A 20575-nucleotide genomic window follows, 5' to 3' on the forward strand; every position below is an offset into this window, starting at 1 on the left:
GGTCGTAAAAGTAACGTCATATCTGCTTGTTAGAAACATCTAAACATTTCAGGAGTTCTTGTTGTGGCTCAGTGGAAATGAACCCTATTAATATCCATGAAGATGCGGGTTTGATCCCCGGCCTCGCTCAGTGGGTTAAGGATCCGGCGTTGCTGTGAGCTGTGGTGTAGGTCGCAGCTATGGCTCGGATCCTGGGTTGCTGTGGCTGTGGGGTAGGGTGGCACTGCAGCTCCATTTGGACCCCTAGCCTGGAAACTTCCATATGTTGCAGGAGCAGTCCTCCAAAAAAAAAGGAAAAATGTAAAATTACAAAAATAATGTAGAAAGGAGAAGTCCCCTGCAGTTCAGATCCTTAGAAATAAACACCTCAAATCCTTTGATATAAGGACCTCTTTATCTTTAAAGTGTAGGTCATGCTTTTGACTATGCCCAGTACAAAGTCTTAGAATCTTTTATGTCCTTTGATTTTTACTGCCAAAAGGAGGCGACAAGCAGCAGAAGGTGTGTTTTCTTTCTAATCCTTATTTTAAAATGTGATTGCTCTTGTTCATATAGGCGACACTGCTTAACACATTGATTGATGATTTAGTTGGACAAGGAAACAACCCTTGTTCTGACAAAAGCATCTTGGGTAACATTTCCTATGAAGTACTCTTTTTTAAAAGCGTTTAACCTGAGCATCTCGGGAATCATAATTTCCTCAAATCTAGCTTGTGAGGCATTTTGTAAATTCGGTGTGATGATTTACCTGGTGTATTGGGGTTCTCTAGAAAGAACCAATAGATTATACGTATGCAGAAATGTATTATATGATATTGGCTCGCAAAATTAGGGAGGCTGAGAAGTCCCGCTATCTAACATCTGCAAGCCAGCGGCCCAGGAAAGCCCGTCAGGTCATTTCAAGACTCTAATGAGACATGATTTATCATTGCATTTTCTTTCATGCATTGGTTCTTGTTACTCCTGGGGCCCAGGATATGGATGTCAAAGGGGAGAGCCAGAACCAGAAATGCAAAAGACCATTAGAAAAGCTAAATTCGGGAGTTCCTGTTGTGGTACAGCGGAAACGAATCTCACTAATATCCATGAGGTTGCGGGTTCGATCCCTGACCTCACTTGGTGGGTTACGGGCCTGGTGTTCCTGTGAGCTATGGTGTAGGACACTGACTGGGCTCAGATTCTGCGTGGCTGTGGCTGTGGCAGAGGCCAGCAGCTGTAGCTCCAACTTGACCTCTAGCCTGGGAACTTCCATATGCCCTAAAAAGCTAAAAAAAAAAAGAAAGAAAAGCTAAATTCCATCTGTTGTAGAAGAAAACACAGCAAAGGGATTCGGTCACAGCATGAAAAAAAGAGATGTATGAGTGCTTCAGGGCTAGGTTCTATCCCATGTGATAAAATAAGTGTTTTATACATAATATGTTTCATCAAATTATAATAATTATGTATAATAAGATGGATATCTCCAAATAGGTATCTTAAGCATCAAGGACTTTGCTTGTTTCTTTCCTCTAAGTCTGAAGGTAGGTTGTTTAGGGCTGATAGAGTGAAAAAAAAATAGGTGATCATAGTAGAACATTTCTTTCCTAGCATTGTTCTAAGTTCTTTATACTCTAAGAGATAGATATTTGTTATCCCCACTTTATAGGCGAAAGAACAGAAAAACTAATTTGCTCAAAGTCATAGTTAGGAAGCAACAATTAGGGTTCAAAGCCAGGCAGTTTGACAATAGATTCCAACTAGTGTGGTGGTTTTGTGGTCACACCAGATTGCTTCTTTCTGCTCTGCGGTTTTTGTTTTTTGTTTTTTGTTTTTTGGCTGTGTCCCTGACATATGGACATTCCCAGGCCAGGGATCGAACTTGCCCCACAGCAGCAACCTGACGCACTTCAGTGACCATGCCAGATCCTTAATCCACTGTGCCACAAGGGAACTCCTACTCTGCCATTTCTTTTCTTTCCTTTCTTTTCTTTTTGTCTTTGTAGGGCCGCACCTGTGGCCTATGGAGGTTCCCAGGCTAGGGGTCGAATTGGAGCTGCAGCTGCTGGCCTACACCACAGCCACAGCAGTGCCAGCCCCATGTCTGCGACCTACACTGCAGCTCGAGGCAATGCCAGATGCTTTAACGCACTGAGTAAGGCCAGGCGATCGAACCTGCATCTTCATAGATATTAGTCAGATTCTTAATCTGCTCAGCCACAGTGGGAACTCCTCTGCCATTTTTTTTTTTTTTTTTTTTTTTTTGGTCTTTTTAGGGCCAAACCAGTGGCATATGGAGGTTCCCAGGCCAGGGGTTGAAGTGGAGCCATAGCCACTGGCCTACACCACAGCCACAGCAACGCCAGATCCATGAGCAAGGCCAGCCATGGAGCCTGCCTCCTCATGGGTGCTAGTCAGATCCATTCCACTGAGCCACAGCGGGAACTCCAGGACTGCATATCTGATCACTCTTTAATCTGGACTCTTTCTCAGGGTAGTTATATAGCTGGGAACCTTGAGAGATGAAGTATGTCCTCCCCAGGACAAAGACCAGGATCGCTTAAGAGGTGCTATAAAAATGGTGGATTCTTCAGTTTGGTGTTTCTTGGCTGCAGTGCAAACACACTGTGTGTGCAGCATCCATCAGGTTGACTGGGAGTCTGAGGACACACGTAAATATGCGGATACAGATGCTGTACCATGAGTGATAATGTCCTTTGTCTCTGGCCCGGGAATCTCATGTTGTCTGTCAGCATCCATGAAACAGTAAGAGCCTAACTGTTAGGCTAAGGTTGGCTTGCAAGTAGCCTCAGATCACATCCCAGATCTGACATCCCTAAATTCTGTAAATATGAATTCCTGGTAGTTACTTATACTGAGGAAGCAGGTGAAAACATTTTGCAAGTATATTCACCAATCAGTCCCCGTCTCTACTCCTGTCACTGTCTTTTGGCCTCTTAAGGATGGTGAGTCTCTGCAATATTGTATTTCATATGTATTTCTTTGTATCTTGAGATCTTTAGAGTATCTTTATTATTTATTCATTTATGTTGGGCATGTGGAAGTTCCTGGGCCAGGGATCGAACTCGAGCTGCAGCCGTGATAACACTGAGTCCTTAACCACTAGGCCACCAGGGAACTCCTAGCATCTCTTTAGAGCACATCCTTCTTCTTTTTTCAAGGCTTTGATCATTTATGTGTATATGTGTTTTAAGTTAAAAAATACAATAGCATTCAGGTCTACCGTGTATGATGGTACAGTTACATATACAGTTTGTACCAAACTGAAAAAACTTGCCTGGCTAAGGTAGTAATTTGAAGCTGAAATACATACCAAATCCTGTGCCCAAGTGTGGGGTTTCCTCTGCCTGACAGAAAGGGCACTTTTTTCCTAATTTGCATAAAGTTACCAACTCTAAGCCTTGGGCCTGTATGAGTGAGGATGCTGGGATATGTGTGTGTGTGTGTGTGTGTGTGTGTGTGTCTGAGTGTGTGCACATGAGTACCTCTTTTTTCTTTCCATAAAAGTGTCCTATGAACAAAGGCCGTGATGACCTGGTGGCCTCTTGTTTATCTTTTCCCTTTGGGTGTCTGTTCAGGCCTCCAGCAGCAGCTGTGAGTTAGTTACAGAAATAACCAGCTTCATATCAACCTCTTAGGTGTGTAGACAATTCCTGAGCTCTGTAGGCTATTCCTGAACTCTGAAGGTTGAGGTCAAAGAGAATTTCTTCGTCCTTCCATAGCAGAGATGTGGAATTCTGGGTCAAGGCCAGTGTGACAGGCTTAGGGGTCAAGGATGATTTACTCAGCCTGATCTTGTCATTCTGGTTTTTTTTTTTTGGCCACCCTGCGGCATATAGATCAGATCTGAGCCACAGTTACGACCTAAACTGCAGCTGCGGGCAACAACAGATCCTTAACCCACTGTGCCGGGCCAGGGATCGAACCTGTGTCCCAGCAGTCCCAAGAAGCTGCTGATCCCGTTGTGCCTCAGGGGGAACTCCAATTTTTTTTTTCTTTTGTCATTCTTTATTTTTCTTGCGAGTATTGCCTACCTATAAAAGGACCTTTTTTTTTTTTCTTTTTTTTTTTTGACTTCTTAGGGCCGCACCTGTGGCATATGGAGGTTTCCAGGCTGGGGATCTGATTGGAACTGTAGCTGCCAGCTTACACCACAGCCACAGCAATGCCAGATCTGACCATGTCTGCGACCTACACCCCAGCTCACGGCAACACCTGATCCTTAACCCACTGAGCGAGGCCAGGGATCAAACCCCCAACCTCATGGTTCCTGGTTGGTTCCTTTGTTTCTGCTACACCACAACGGGAACTCCCTAAAAGGCCTTCGAAAGCCTGAATGCCTCATAAGTTTTAACTCTTGTTAATTAAAAGCAGTAAGCTTCAGAGTCCTACACTGAAGATCATATTAAAAAAAAAAAAACAAAAAAAAAACCAGTATCTAGAAACGAAATCTCTATCCAGTAACTTTGATTCACCAAAATTTTTCCTTTTTTACAGTTTCACCCAAGGATAAGATTTTCTTAAGCTATGAAAACCTCAGACCAATTTTTTTTTTTTTTTGGTAGAACAGTAGACTTTATGGATCTACTATCCTGTTGAAATAATCTGTTTATAACTTAATATCTTTCTGAATTTTTGCTCTTAACTACATTTCTTTTTCAGTCAAACCAGTGTTGTTCCTAATTAGAAATTTAAATTACATCTGCTGCAGTTTGTACACACCAGGGGATATATTTATGTAACACTTTTAGCCAGCTAAGATATTTTTTCATAACTTCGACATAACATTTTTTCATAGAGTGCTTATTGGTGAGACTTTATAAACCTTGTGTAAGAATGTACACGAGAGGCAGTTGTGTAGCTCAGGAGAGCCTCACAGAGAAAAGATTTCTTAGATATATTGTTCATATACATATATAATTTTTTTTTTAATGGTGCAGAAAACCACTTTGTCTTAGGCTATTCTTTGTACATTATACCTTAGTACATTCTATGGATGTGTGCTGTTAGAAAGTGAACTTAATCTTGCCAAGTGAGATATTTCATTAAATTTCAATGAGGTAATTAAGGAAACTCATTTTCTTTTTCTTTTTCTTTTTTTTTTTTTTTTTGCTATTTCTTGGGCCGCTCCCACGGCATATGTAGGTTCCCAGGCTAGGGGTCCAATCAGAGCTGTAGCCTCCGGCCTACGCCAGAGCCACAGCAACGAGGGATCCGAGTCGTGTCTGCAACCTACACCACAGCTCATGGCAGCGCCGGATTGTTAACCCACTGAGCAAGGGCAGGGACTGAACCCGCAACCTCATGGTTCCTAGTCGGATTCGTTAACCACTGCGCCACGACGGGAACTCCGGAAACTCATTTTCAAAGATATACATTTGTTTCAGTGGCTTGGATGTTGCCTAATCGGGAAATGACCAGAATACTAAGTACAGGTAGGTTGGGCTGGTCTCCAGCAGCAGCTTGGAGAGGCGGGCTGTTGAAAGGGATGACATGGAGGTTAAAACAGCAGAGGTCCTGGAGTTCCCATTGTGGTGCAGCAGAAACAAATCCGACGAGTACCCATGAGGTTGCAAGTTCGATCCCTGCCCTCGCTCAATGGGTTGAGGATCCTGCATGGCTTGGCTACGGCATAGGCCAGTGGCTACAGCTCCGATTCAACCCCTAGCCTGGAAACCTCCACATGCAGCTGTTTTGGCCCTAAAATAAAATTACATTAAATTAAAATTTAAAAAAAAAAATGAAAAAATGAAAAAAAAAAAAAACCCAGCAGAGGCCCTTGCTGTGGGTGGAAACTAATTGGCTGAAACCACGACTATGTTATACTCGTTATTCATGTCAAGGAAAAGCTAAGAGAGAGGGATGACTTTTTGTATCTAGCCAGGCATTATGCTCTGTCACATGATATTAAAAAATCAAAAGCCAGTCCTTAGACTTAAGCTCTTCTTCCTATAGCAAGCAAGAGGCACGGAAGCTCCATTCCTTGGCCATGCTTTCTTCTGGATATTATGTTTCACATATGACATTTTCAGCCAACAAAATATTGCTGAGAAGGTTGCTAAGGAATTCTCTAACATAAAACATTTATTCCTGGGACCACTGTCCTTGAGCCTGGGGTTATATTAAGTGCTTTCGATTAAAAGCCTCTGATTTCAAGGCTAGATCATTCTTCCCTTTTTCTCATGGCTCTCTACTGTGTCTGGGTACCAGTTGGCTACCCATGTTGGCCATCAATTGAGCACAGTGCTATTCCAAAGACCAAAGAGTCTAGAGTGATGGTCTCACACTGAAACTTAATCAGATTAGAGAATCAGATTGTAGAATACAAACTTTGACAGATTTTTTTCCCTCTTTCCTGAAATTTTCATAAGAGAGACTCATCATGGAACTTGGAAACGTCTCTCCAAAGCTTCTCTTAGCAAAGTCCTAGCACGGAAACCCTTTTGGCCACTTCAGATCCTGTCCTTTAAGCCTCAACTTGCTCCGAGAGTTTCTACCCCTCTGAGGTCTCAGTGACTCCCCTCTGCCTTGGGTCTCTGACCACGTCCAGCATCCCACTTTGAGGCTTGTTTCAGCATCTGCGTGGTCTGTTCCAGCGGTTTCCTGGCTTGTTCCTAATGAACAAGCTCTTATGTTTAAGGGGCAGGTGTCTGCTTTTTGGTATCTCCCCTCACTCCTCATAAGCCCCTAACACAATCAGTCCTCAGTTAAGTAGATGCGCTTTGAAAGTCTATCAAGAGGCTGAAGTTGGAGTTCCCACTGTGGCTCAGCAGGTTAAGAACCTGATGTAGTTTCCATGAGGATGTGGATTTGATTCTGGCCCCAGTGAGTTGAGGATCCAGTGTTGCTGTGAGCTGTGGTGTCAGTCACAGGTGTGGCTCAGATCTGGCGTGGCTTTGGCTGTGGCAAAAGCCTGAAGCTGCCGCTCCAGTTTGACCCTTAGCCCGGGAACTTCTGTATGTTGCAGGTGTGGCCCTAAAAAGAAAAAAGAAAAAAAAAAAAAAAAAAGAGGTTGACTTTAAGGAGAGTCAGATTTTATACTTTGTATATTGAGTTGAGCTGAATGTTAGCTCCAGACACCCAGTTGGGCTAAGTCAAAAGTTCTGGGTTTACAAGTCCCTAGTGGTTAAGGATCCAGTGTTGTGAGTACTGTGGTGTGGGTTCGATCCCTGGCCCAGGGAACTTCTGCATACCATGGGTGAGGCCAAACATTTTTTTTTTTTTTTGTCTTTTTGCCTTTTGTAGAGCCGCTCCTGCGGCATATGGAGGTTCCCAGGCTAGGGGTCTAATTGGAGCTACAGCTGCCGGCCTACACCACAGCCACAGCAACATGGGATCCGGGCTGGGTCTGCAAGCTACACCACAGCTCACGGCAACGCCAGGTCCTTAACCCACTGAGCAAGGCCAGGGGTCGAACCCACAACCTCATGGTCCCTAGTCAGATTCGTCAACCACTGAGCCATGAGGGAACTCCGAGGCCAAACATTTTTGAAAAGTGCTGGGTTTGAGTCTCAGCACTATCACTTAATTAACCTCTTGATCTTTGGCATAGATTTAACCTCTGTGTCTTTATCAATGATTCATTCATCTCTCAGTTTCTGGGGATGCGGGACATATTTGAAGACCGCTTGATCCATTGCAGTGGTTCTCAAAGTGGGGTCCCCAGATCAAGAACATCCTCCTTACCAGGGAACTGTTGGAAATACAAGTTAACAGACCACCCCCCCTTGCCTGCCCAATCAGAAACTCCGCCCTTTACAAACCCGTCAAGTGATTCTGATGACAGATGTGCGGAGTTCCCGTCATGGCGCAGTGGTTAACGAATCTGACTAGGAACCATGAGGTTGCCCGTTTGGTCCCTGGCCTCGCTCAGTGGGTTAAGCATCTGGCATTGCCATGAGCTGTGGTGTAGGTCCCAGACATGGCTCGGATCCTGAGTTGCTGTGGCTGTGGTGTAGGCTACAGCTCCGATTGGACCCCTAGCCTGGGAACCTCCATGTGCCGCGGGTGTGACCCTAGAAAAGACAGAAAGACCAAAAAAAAAAAAAAGAATGACTGATGTGCAGTGGAGTAACATTTATGCTATGGTGAGAAGCTCCGCATAAGTTAGTGGACAGTGGACAAAGTTAGTGGACAGTGAGGATGCTGTCGTCATTTCATGGTTGGCATTTAAATCTAGTATCATCATCATCTTCTTCTATTTATTTATTTTTTTAGCACTGTACCCGCAGCTTGTGGAGATTCCCAGGCTAGGAATCTAGCAGTCGGGGCTACAGCTACCAGCCTACCACAGCCACAGCAATGCCAGATCCGAGCCACGTCTGCGACCTATACCACAGCTCAGAGCAACGCTGGCTCCTTAACCCACTGAGCAAGGCCAGGGATTGAACTGGCAACCTCATGGTTCCTAGTCGGATTCATTTGTGCTGTGCCATGACGGGAACTCCCTTGAATTTTTTTTTTTTTTTTTGTCTTTTTGCCTTTTCTAGGGCCATTCCCTCTGCGTGTGGAGGTTCCCAGGCTAGCGGTCCAATCAGAGCTGTAGCCGCCAGCCTACACCGCAGCCACAGCCATGCCAGATCCGAGCTGCATCTGCAACTACACCACAGCTCATGGCAATACCGGATCCTTAACCCACTGAGCAAGTCCAGGGATCGAACCTGCAACCTCATGGTTCCTAGTCGGATTCGTTAACCACTGAGCCATGATGGGAACTCCAAGTATTGTCTGTTTCAACTTTAAGGCTCTGCAGATTAGCTCACTGTTGTATCCTGTTCCAGTTTGCAGATACTAGCCACAGCATTGCAGCTCTCAAGCTTCTATAAGGTGTGGGCATGTGAGGAGTGAAAAATCTTTCTTAGGGTGAACAAAGCCTAAGCAATGGACAAGGGATTAATTTCCAGCAGCAGCCTCCCTAGTTTTGTATTCATAACGTTGTACCCGTGCTAGGCTACACATGCAATGTCTGCTGACATACGTTAGGTAATTGGGTATCCAGCAGCCCCATTTGCATGCAAAGGTGGTTGCATACCTCCCGTTTACAAGTTTAAAATTAAAGCCTGGTTTGAAGCTAGCTGAAGGCTCACTGCTAGGAAAATAATGAGATAAGGAAGAAATGGCTTCTGCTAATCAGCACTTTTGGCCTCTACTGTTCAATCCTGGCTAGTTTGTCCTTTGAAATTGTACATTCCCTGTTGGACAGAGACTCTTAAGAGTATCCAGTTGTTGTTGTTTTTTAAAGACCTACATTTATAAAGTGATTGTGTTTCTCTGTAATGTTTCCCTTAACACTGTATCCGCATGTATGCCGCAGTCTGTTGCTGGGCTCTATTTTTGCTCAATGAAGTATCATATTTTTGTGGGACTACATGCATCATCTCAAAAAGAGCCACCCCAGCAGAGACTCAAAGGCTGGATCTGTGGCATCATTTCATTGCAATCCAGCCCACATGCATCCAGCAGCGACTTTGTGCCAGCGGCTGGGCCCATACAGATCAATCAGGGGCAGTTTCTGCCCTTGAAATCTCACAATATTTTCAAAGCTTCTTGTATCTCAGTGTTGAATGTTTTTGCTTAAATGAAGGTCTTCCCTGACCCCCGCAGTGAATGGAAGTGACTCCTTGCTTGTCTCAGCTCCTGATGATGCTCAACCTGTGTCCCCAGGAAAATGAGGGGCCCAGTGGACCCAGGCCTGGAAGTCAAAACCCCAAAACACCAGACTGTGGCCAGTGGGCCCCGTAGATGGGCCATCAAGAGGAGGTGACTGCATTGCAAATGGCCCGGATTCCCAGTTTGTGGGAACAAAGAAGGCTTAGAGTTGCCTGTACTCCCATTGTGGCTCCCAAGGATGAGAATGTCTATCTAAAGCCAAGGCAAAGGGATGTGCGCACGAGCGCCACCTGGAGGAACAATGGATGCCTACAGAGACAGTTTACCGAGAGCCAATCCCAGAAGCAGTCACTTGTCACTCTTTTTATCACCTGCTTTATCCTTCCATGTTGGGCCGTGTGCATTTGTTGTACTGTGGCAATTGGATTGTAAGCTCCTGGAGAACAGACTTTGGTCTTTAGAGGATGGTTAGTGCCTTTCAGATGATAATCATCGTAACGACCGTATATTATCAGGAACAATGTCTAGTGGTTTATATGCCTGAATAATTTCTTGTAATAAATTATTTTTTATCTCTTCATTCTAGCACAGGCGCATATACCTTGATAACACCAACTGAAAAGCGAAGAAGCGAGCTGCAACGGAGTACGTATATTATCTACCATTCAGAATATTTCTCAGTTTCTTATAGAGTGGAATTGATTTGCTTTGGCCTGCAGGATTTCTCTTTTCTGATGTTTATAGACTCACCAGATCACATTCTTTTTTCCGTTTTAACTTTAGTGGTTTTAATGATACCTTTTGGAATGATTCTTTTGTTAATGCTTCTAAATTTGTTTCTCTATGTTAATTCGCAGAACTCAGGCCCATTATAAATCTGAAGTTTTTGTTAGGTTTAAACAATTTCACGCCTATTGGCAATAGACTGATCTAGTTCCTGGAAAATTGGACTGACTGCAGATATTTTTACAGGACTATGAACATTTTTGAAACAGACAAGTGATATATGAAATAGATTATAAAATAAATTGTCTCTTTCTGGATCTGTCACATTCCTCCTCCTCCTTCTTCCTCTTTTTTGTCTTTTTAAGGCTGCAGCCACCACACATGGAGGTTCCCAGGCTAGGGATTGAATCAGAGCTGCAGCTGCAGGCCTACAACGCAGCCACAGCAACGCCAGATCCAAGCCACATCTACAACCTACACCACAGCTCATGGCAACACCAGATCCTTAACCCACTGAACCCCACCAGGGAGTGAACCCACATCCTGATGGATGGTAGTCAGGTTCGTTAACCACTGAGCCATGATGGGCTCCATTCCTTCTCAATGGAATTTTTCTTTAGCCTCTGTGCTCCCATAATTTTGTAGCTATCAGAGTCTATCTCCTGCTATTTTTATTTGTGGCTTCACATTCCTTCTCTAGATTATAAGCTCTTTGAGGGCAGGGGCTATGTCTTACTCATTTTTTGCTCCTTGTACCTAGTGGGTATATAACATGCTTAATTGAAGTTATAGAGTAATATAAATGCTGCCATTTAAAGTTACAGCATCATACTTTAGATCTGGAAGGAGGGAGTTCCCGTCATGGCTCAGTGGTTAAGGACCCTGACTAGTATCCATGAAGACACGAATTTGATCCCTGACCTTGCTCAGTGGGTTAAGGAACCAGCATTTCTGTGAGCTGTGGTGTAGGTCACAGATGCGGCTCAGATCCTGGGGGCTGTGGCTATGGCATAGGCCGGTGGCTATAGCTCTGAGTAGACCCCTAGCCTGGGAACTTCCATATGCTATGAGTGCAGCCCTGAAAAAACAAAACAAAACAAAACAAAAAACGAGGAAGGACAACTAGAGTCCATTTAGTTCACAAAGGAGTTCTGAGGCTTGTTCAAGTCCAACTGTGGGGCTAGCACTGAAATTCTGTGCTCTCCTTTACTGACCTTGAGAAGAAATTTAATTTGGTGATGACTGATGGGCATAAAGGCAAAACAGGAAAGCAGCTCTTTAAAGGCATCCACTGGCCAGGAAGTCCTCTGTGTGCTCCATCTGGGGCTGGGCAGCATTTGACAGTCACAGCGGTGCAGACATAGTGACTAGGTACTGCCTGCCTTTGACCAATGGAATCCCAAAGATTCTGGCATTTCACAAGCTTTTGATTTAAATAGTTAAGAGGAATTTAAGCCTCCGTGCAGTCTGGATTTTTGAGATGCTTCAGAAGGTTTTTTTTCCCCTTCTAATAATGAAAAAACATGAGAAATGGATGTTTGAAATAATCAGGTCTACTGGGAAGCGGCATAGTATCTCTGGCGCCCCCTGCTGCCAGTCAGTGAATAAGCACTGCTTTACATTCGAAGACAGTGAGCTTGGCCTCTTGGTCCCAAGTGTCTGGAATCCGAGAGCCCTCATTCCTTGCGGTTTACTGTAAGCTTGGGGAATAGTTAAAATACAGGGAATGCGGGCATCAGAGTTCTATGGGGATCTGTGTTTACTGTGTGTGAAAAGTTCGTATTGACACATGAATGATTTGCACATATTCTCTAAAGTAAACTTAACATTAAATGATAGAGTTAAAAAATTTTTTATATTAAAGTATAGTTGATTTACAGTGTGATATAGGTTTTTAAACATGCCAGAATGGGAGGGAAAACTAAACGTCTTTATTTAGTAGGAATTCAGGTTGTTTTCGAATTTATTTTTTGTCTTTTTACGAATTTATTTTTTGTCTTTTTAGGGCTGCGCCCCGCGGCACACGGAAGTTCCCAGGCTAGGGGTCGAATTAGAACTGTAGCTGCCAGCTAACACCACAGCAACGGGGGATCCAGGCTGTGTCTGCGACCTACACCACAGTTCAGGGCAATGCCGGATCCTTAACCCACTGAACAAGGCCAGGGATCGAACCTGTGTTCTCATGGATGCCAGTCAGAATTGTTTCTGCTGAGCTACGATGGGAACTCCCTGTTTTCACATTTGAGCCTTCTGTGCAGACTCTTGGAGAAAAAGTGCCTTAGGGTGACCCCAGGGGGTTAGGACTGGGTGATGCCTTGCTTTTCTGGATATTTTGACCACTCATGTTGCATGTAGGTCATTTTCCATCTGATGGTGGTTCTTTTCAAGGGGCCAGTTTCCTTTTCACACTCTAATAATTGATGATTTGCTATTTTTCACCTGGCTTAGTGGCTACGAAAGAGCTGGAGGACCTGGAGAGGTGGAAGGAGCAACAGAGGGCAAAGCCCATTCACCTGGAGCCCAGGCGGCTAGGTAAGCCAGCGAGCCAGTTGCCTGGATGCAGGAGGGCGGGGCCACCCAAGGATCCTGTTAGCATCTTGCCTGCATCTGTCTTCGAATGTACATCATAGGTTGTTGGGTCGCTATGCTGCTTGGAAGGGAATGCATTTAAAGTCGAAACACTCAAGGAGTTGCTGTTATGGCTTAGTGGGTTAAGAACCTGACATAGGCTCCATGAGGATGTGGGTTCGATCCCTAGCCTTGCTCAGTGGGTTAAGGAACTGGTATTGCCACAAGTTGCAGCATAGGTCACAGATGCAGCTCAGATCCAGCGTGCTGTGGCTGTGATGTAGGCCAGCAGCTGTAGCTCCGATTCAAGCCTTAGCTTGGGGAATGTCCATATGTGGCAGGTGTGGCTGTAAAATCGATCAATCAATCAAGTCGGAACGCTTGAGTATGCAGGTATACTGTCTCTGATTTTCCAGTGCATGATGCCACAGTTATGTGGGAATAGAGTGATGGCTTAATTGCCAAATAATTTAGAGCCTCTTAGATGATCAGCTCTGAAGAAACCTTACCTGGGGCGCTGCATATGTCCTGTCACAGTTTTGACTCCCATCCCGACTGGTGCTGTCACATGCATAGTAATTGTGGCAGTTCAGTGGTAAAGGGAGAAAAAAACTGAGTGGAGACGCCAACACTAAGAAGTGAGTGCGCTGGGGACACAGGGGCGGCTCTCAAGGGAATGTCCCCTGTGTTTTCATCTGCAAAGAGAGACCTTTGGATCTGCGAGTACCTGGCAGTGTGCTCCGTTGTCTGGGCGGCCTCTGCCTGGGGTTTGGATCATTCCACAGGGAAGTCAGCTCTGACTTTGCTAAGCCCGGGTCCACTAGGTCCCTCAGGCTCTTGGGGACATAGATTGAGCTATTGATTTTCATGAAACCTCTGCTGCTCTTGTTGACGGGAAGACTCTTTCTTCTTCAAACAAAGAGAGGACGAAATTCACAAAGACATCCTTCCTCTAATTTCTATCTGCCTTGGACCTAGTTAACCTCTTTGATAGGCTGAAGGCTCCCCAAATGGGTTTTCAGTTATCTTTTGCAGATCCTGCTCAGGGAGCCAAGCACTTGCCTGGGGCATTTGGAGATATTGGTACTTATTGTTCGGGGGCCTTAACCAGAAATGAGCAGGGGTCTTATTGCCACTTTCTGCTGTATGATGTATCTAGGGGCGGTCAAGGGGGAAGAGGGTAGGCGGTGTTGGCTTAAAAAAATGCACAACCATGACGATGGTTGTACAACTATAAATATAATACAATTTAAAAAAAGAGCACAACCTAGGAGTTCCCGTGGTGGCCCAGGGGGAATGAACCCAGCTGGTATCCATGAAGATGTGGGTTCAATCCCTGGCGCTGCTCAGTGGGTTGGGGATCCAGTGTTGCCATGAGCTGTTGTGTAGGTTGCAGATATGGCTCGGATCTGGCGTGGCCATGGCTGTGGCTGTGGTGTAGGCCGGCAGCTGCAGCTCTGATTCGACCCCTAAGCCTGGGAACTTCCATATGCCGTGTGTGTGGCCCTAAAAAAAAAAAAAATCCCAACCTAAAAGTTGAGAGTTAAGTTTTATTGTGGGCAAAATTAGGACTTAAGCCTGGGAGGCAGCATCTCAAGTAACCCTGAGAAAACTGCTCCCAGGAGACTGGCGGGGAGGGAGGGTGTCAGGATATATGGGAGTTTTTTTTTTCTTTTGCAACAAAGGGCAGGTAGTAGGAACAAAAGATTACAGAAAACCAGATATATCAAGTCAAGGAATTTAGCGCTTTTCTTTGGGAAGATGCAGAGGTCTAGGCTCTCTGAAATCTTTCCTTTGCTCTGCTTCTTAGCTCTCTCAGGCCAGTATCCTGTGTTTTGCTTTTTTTTTTTTTTTTTTTTTTTTTTTTAGTGCCACACCCATGGCATATGGAAGTTCTCAGGCTAGGGTTGACTCGGAACTGGAGCAGTAGCCGCCGGCCTATGCCCCAGCCCCAGCCCCAGCCCCAACCCCAACCAGATCCGAGCCACATCTGCAACCTACACCACAGCTCATGGTAACACTGGATCCTTAACCCATTGAGTGAGGCCAGGGATCAAACCTCATCCTCATGGATACCAGCTGGGTTCATTACTACTGAGCCACACAGGAGCTCCCCAGTATCCCGTGTTTTCACAGCCTGAGTTTCCTCAGGGCTTGCTGTTAGGAGCGGCTGCAATCTGATGGCTGCTAGGTGTCAGGTATTCTTTGTTTCCTTCCTGAGTTCCCTCAGGGCTCACGGCTCACCCTTGGAGGTGGCTGTACTGCCAGATGACTGTGACATCCTTTGTATTGTCCCCTTAACTATAGCCCTGGAGGCTGTATTTGAAACAGCTCTGAAATACCGCCCCAGAGAGGAAACCAGAGATGTCAAGATATAGGTGACAAAGGTGAAAGGACAGGTGCATGCAGGCATCCACACATTTTATCATGTTTGCTCCTGGTCTCGTGAAGGTTACTACTGGTCACGAGGAGCCGACATGCCCACGAAGGATTTTAATGCTTTTCTAGTTAGGAGGCGATTCAAGAAGTGGGCTCATAAAATCTTCTCCAACAAATATCTAACTACCAGTTTTCTTAGAACACAGAGTGCCTCACCCCTAGTCGCCAACCTGAGCTCTGCTCAGGGGGGTCCTGTAGGGCGGCAGGTGCAGTGGCTCAGGATCGAATGCTGATGTCAAGAGCCAGACTCCAGGTCACAGTGTGGCAGAGGATTGTACAGTGTACTTGGAGATGAGTTTTATTTGTTTGCTTGTTTGTTTTCCTTTTTAGAGCCTCACTTGCAGCGTATGGAGGTTCCCAGGCAAGGGGTCGAATCAGAGTGACAGCTGCCGGCCTACACCACAGCCACAACCGCATCTTCGACCTGCACCACAGCTTATGGCAACACTGGATCCTTAACTCACTGAGTGAGGCCAGGGATCGAACTCGGGTCCTCATGGAGACTAGCTGGATTCATTTCCCCTGTGCCGCAACAGGAACTCCTGGGAATACCTGCATTTTAAAGAAGCAGGGAAGAAACTTTAATCTCCAATGGTTACAGAGTTTTGACCAGCACCTAGGACTGAACTTAATGACTGAAACGACACTGTTTTAATGCTTAGACATCTGACTTTCTCCATTTTTTAAAATTCTCAGCTGCTGCCCTCTTTCTCGATCCCATAAAATCTTGGAATGGTTCTGGGAGATACTGAAGCGGCTATAACATTAAATAAAAGCTTCATGGGAGTTCTCTTGTGGCGCAGTGGTTAGGGATTCAGTGTGGTCCCTGCAGGAGTTTGGGTCGTTGTGGCCCAGGTTTGATCCCTGGCCTGGGAACTTACACATGCTGTGGGTGCCTCGGCCAAAAAAAGGAAAAAAATAAAAATCTTCAGGCGCCCTCGCTATTTCTTTCTGAAGGCCCAAGTCCAAATAGGTATTGCAGATTTTTTGGAATTCAGAAGAAAAAAATCTCTATGGTATCTTTATCAGCTCAGTTGTACAAACTATGATGAATGCAAATTGTTTTATTGCATCTTCTATGCCAGTGAATCTTTCAGAGAACTGACTCTTTTAGGGACCAAAGCACCAGAGAATTATTTCAAAGGAATCTTTAAAATATGCATACCAAGCTTCATAAACATTGGGAAATCCCTAAACAGGAATTCTTAGATGACTGTCAAGCTGCAAGGATTTCTGGCCCCCAATGATTATAGTTTAAGAGAGCAGATGAATAATCTAACATTCGTATTTTCCTCTTGAATACCTAAAGAAAGAACAGTTAATAGTATGGATTGACAATCATTTTTTATTTTTTTCTCTTATTTGTTTTTTTTCTCTTTTTTAGGGCCGCACCTGCAGCTATGGAATGTCCCAGGCTAGGAGTCAAATCAGACTACACCACAGCTACAGCAACTCCAGATCTGAGCTGTGTCTGTGACCCATACCACAGCTCACAGCAATACTGTATTGTTAGCCCACTGAGCAAGGCCAGGTGTAGAACCCGCATCCTCATGGATAGTAGTCGGCTTCTTAACCCCCTGAGCCACAACGAGAACTCTGAGCAAAGCATTTTTAAAGGCCGAATGAGGGAGGGAGTCATAGCATGTGTGATTGCCCTATGCATGGTATCTCTAACGGTGAGATAACAGGGCAGGGTCCCAGCCACCCTGGGGCTCCCGCAGGCTATGAGCTCGTGGCATCACGCGGTTTAGCATCTTCCACTTGGTAGGGGTTTTAGCACCTGTAAAACAACTCAGGGGTGTGCATCAGATGCTGTTATATCAGAACTTCAGAGAGGAGCTAAAGCAGAGGGTCTGGGGGGCAAGGGTCTGTCCGCATAGAGTCTTAGTTGGAATTCCTCCTTTTCTTTGATATGCGTCAACTTGCGAACAGGGGTTGGACAAGACAGGGACTAATGTTTTGGGGAGAGGGGTTAATCATAACCTCGGCAGAGGAGCTCTGTTTTAGGGGGACTTGGTTTCAGTTATGTCCTTACCCGCAGGGGTGGGAAAATGTTAAAGGAACTCAGAGGATAGGCTTATGCTGAATTTAATTAGTCACTTATGGCTGACATTTCAGCTTAACATTCGTATTTCACCTTCGTGACTCTTTTCTCCTTAGGTGGAAGCCAATCAGAGGCTGAAGTCAGGCAGAGACAACAACTCCAGCTGATACAATCTAAATACCAGAAAAAGGTCAGAATCCATCTCTTTTAGCTTACATTTGGCCAGAAATTAGAGTTCCAGCACTTTCAAAGTAACCGTGAAATAACACAGACTTTACCCAAAGCATAGAACCTTGAAACCAATTGCAAAAGAAAGTCTCCAACTCAAGGAAATCGGGATGTGAGAAATAAAGGGATGAATGTGGCGAATTTCTTCCCAAGCCCTTTATCAGTCAGCAGGACCCTTGATAAAGGGAATTTTCCCCCCTAGTTTAACTCTACTATGTTTTGAATATTTGGATTCCAAGAACATGGATGTGTTTCCTTCATTCCAATCATGGAATAGTACATTCCCGTCATGAAAATAGTACAAAAAAATTCGGAAGCCAGCACTTTTTTTTTAAATAAACTTTTTTTTTTTTTTTTTTGGTCTTTTTGTCTTTTTAGGGCTGCACCCATGGCCTATGGAGGTTCCCAGGCTAGGGGTCCAATCAGGGCTGTAGCTGCCAGCCTACACCACAGCCACAGCAACGAGGGATCCAAGCCACATCTTTGACCTACACCATAGCTCATGGAAACGCTGGATCCTTAACCCAATGAGCAAGGCCAGGGATCAAACCTGTGTCCTCATGGATGGCTAGTTGGGTTTGCTAACTGCTGAGCCACGACGGGAACTCCTATGGTAAACTGTTGTTAAAAAAAAAATGAGTAATCAAGAAAAATGATCTCCTCTTTCTTTCCCTCTACCTGGGCTGGTGGTAGGGATGGGCTGGGGGGAGCAGAGACAGAGAGACATAGACCAAGGAAAAAAAACACACAAAAATGTCCAGGAGTTCCTGTCGTGGCTCAATGGTTAATGAATCTGCCTAGGAACCATGAGGTTGCGGGTTTGATCCCTGGCTTTGCTAAGTGGGTTAAGAATCCAGCGTTGCCGTGAGCTGTGGTGTAGGTTGCAGACTCGGCTTGGATCTGACATTGCTGTGGCTGTGGTGTAGGCTGGCAACTACAGCTCCGATTGGACCCCTGGCCTGGGAACCTCCATATGCTCCGGGTGCGGTGCCAGAAAAGACAAAAAGGAAAAAAAAGAAATTTCCTGGGCAGCAGCTGGAGCCTGACCGTTCTCTGTGATCTAAGTAGCTTAAAGAACCGACCTATCATCATGTGGCTATAGCACAAATAAGACTGTAATTTGCCTTTCATAATATTGTGTTCCAGAAGTTCAGACTGAAAAATAGTAACTGCTTTTTTTTTTTTTTTTTTTTTTTTTTTTTTGTCCTCTGTAATCTCAATACAATTTAGCTAAAAAGAGAAGAACAGATAAGACTCAAGAAGGAAGCTGAAGAAGCTGAAATCCAAAAAATGAAGGTCATTCAGAGAGAGAAGGTAAGACAGCGGAAAGGATGGTGGGCTCCCCCTTCTGAGGCCCCAGCTTCTCACCTAGACACTGTTTCTTTTATTGTTGTTGTTGTTGCATGGTCATTTCTCTTTTTTGTTTTAGGGCCGCACCCATGGCATATGGAGGTTCCCTGGCTAGGGGTCTAATCGGAGCTGTAGCCTCCAGTCTATGCCACTGCCAGAGCAACGCAGGATCTGAGCCATATCTGCAACCTACGCCACAGCTCATGCCAACGCCAGATCCTTAACCCACTGAGGTGAGGTCGGGGATCGAACCTGCAACTTCATAGTTCCTAGTCGGATTTGTTAACCACTGTGCTATGATGGGAACTCCCCTAGACACTGCTTCTGACCTTTTTTTTTTTGCTTTTGTCTTTTTAGGGCTGTGCCCACGGCATATGGAGGTTCCCAGGCTAGGGGTCGAATCGGAGCTGTAGCTGCCTGCCGACCCCAGAGCCACAGCAACACTAGATCCGAGTCACATCTGTGACCTACACCACAGCTCACGGCAACGCTGGATCCTTAACCCACTGAGCGAGGCCAGGGATCGAACTGGCAACCTCATGGTTCCTAGTCGGATTTGTTAACCACCGCGCCACGACGGGAACTCCAAGATTGTTAATAATTTTGTGGGGGCTTTTTTTAGCATCAGGTTTTGGTTTATTGATTTATTTTTTCCTTTAAAATTTTTTTTCCAAGTCTCGTTGATTTACAGTGTTAATTTCTGCTGTACAACGAAGTGATTCACCTGCAGTTATAAGCCACTAAGTTTGTGGTTGTTATAGCAGCAATAGTAATCTAATACAACTCATGTGGTTTTATAATGTATTAATGTCTCTTCCTGGAAATCTATAAAGCAGAGAAAATATTCCTAAAATATTACTGCATCGGTGAAATAAAGCCGTTAAATAAATAAAACAGCAGCATAACACATGCAAGTACTTTCTCTGCCACTGGATCTTACAGCATAGTAGACAAGTTTTCATAAATCCTCACAGCAAGCCTTGCACTTGAATTTAGTGCAGTGGGAATAAACCTCCACCATGCTTTTCCCTCATAATCATGTTGATGAATTAAGTAATAATTTGATTTTTTTTCAGACTTTCATCATGTAAATAAAAATCTCCCAATTCCATGTTAGAGACCTTTCCTACTTCTTGGATTTCTCTTTTTCTGCCTTTGATCTACTTAGGTTTGAAGTAATATTCTATAGCGATATATGGTTTATAAAGACTTTTGTATAATTCTCCCAACCTTTTAGGGCCTCAAAAGCTCAGAAAAAGGAGTTCTTCTTGTGGCTCAGCCAGTTAAGACGCCACTGTAGTGAGGATGCAGGTTCAATCCCTGGCCTTGCTCAGTGGATGAAGGATCTGGCATTGCCGCAAGCTGTGCTGTAAATTACAGAGGCGGCTCGGTTCTGGCGTTGCTGTGGCTTTGGCATAAGCTGGTGGCTGCAGTTCTGAATCGACCCCTAGCCCAGGAACTTCCATATGCCACAGCTGTGGCTGCACAAAGAAAAAAAAGAAAAAGAAAAATGCAGAAAGGGCAGGAAACCAGGTAGAGAACAGAGTAGCAAACTAAGCCTTCCTTTGCTCTTTCCACTCAACTATAAAGTCGTAATGCTGATGAAATTCTGTG

The 20575-nt window shown here is 44.9% G+C and overlaps 1 protein-coding gene across 2 annotated transcripts in view; it reads left to right on the top strand.

Annotated features, from left to right (window-relative positions):
* Window positions 1-20575, top strand: part of EPSTI1 (epithelial stromal interaction 1) — a 99229-nt gene that overhangs the window by 11083 nt on the left and 67571 nt on the right. For both annotated transcript variants that reach the window (XM_003482896.4, XM_021065622.1), the window contains exons 2-5: window positions 10193-10251; window positions 12781-12864; window positions 17500-17573; window positions 18842-18925. In XM_003482896.4, the coding sequence (XP_003482944.1) occupies window positions 10193-10251; window positions 12781-12864; window positions 17500-17573; window positions 18842-18925 (301 nt within the window). The remainder of the gene's footprint in view (window positions 1-10192; window positions 10252-12780; window positions 12865-17499; window positions 17574-18841; window positions 18926-20575) is intronic.

Source organism: Sus scrofa, chromosome 11 (assembly GCF_000003025.6).
Source record: "Sus scrofa isolate TJ Tabasco breed Duroc chromosome 11, Sscrofa11.1, whole genome shotgun sequence".
NCBI lineage: Eukaryota > Metazoa > Chordata > Mammalia > Artiodactyla > Suidae > Sus > Sus scrofa.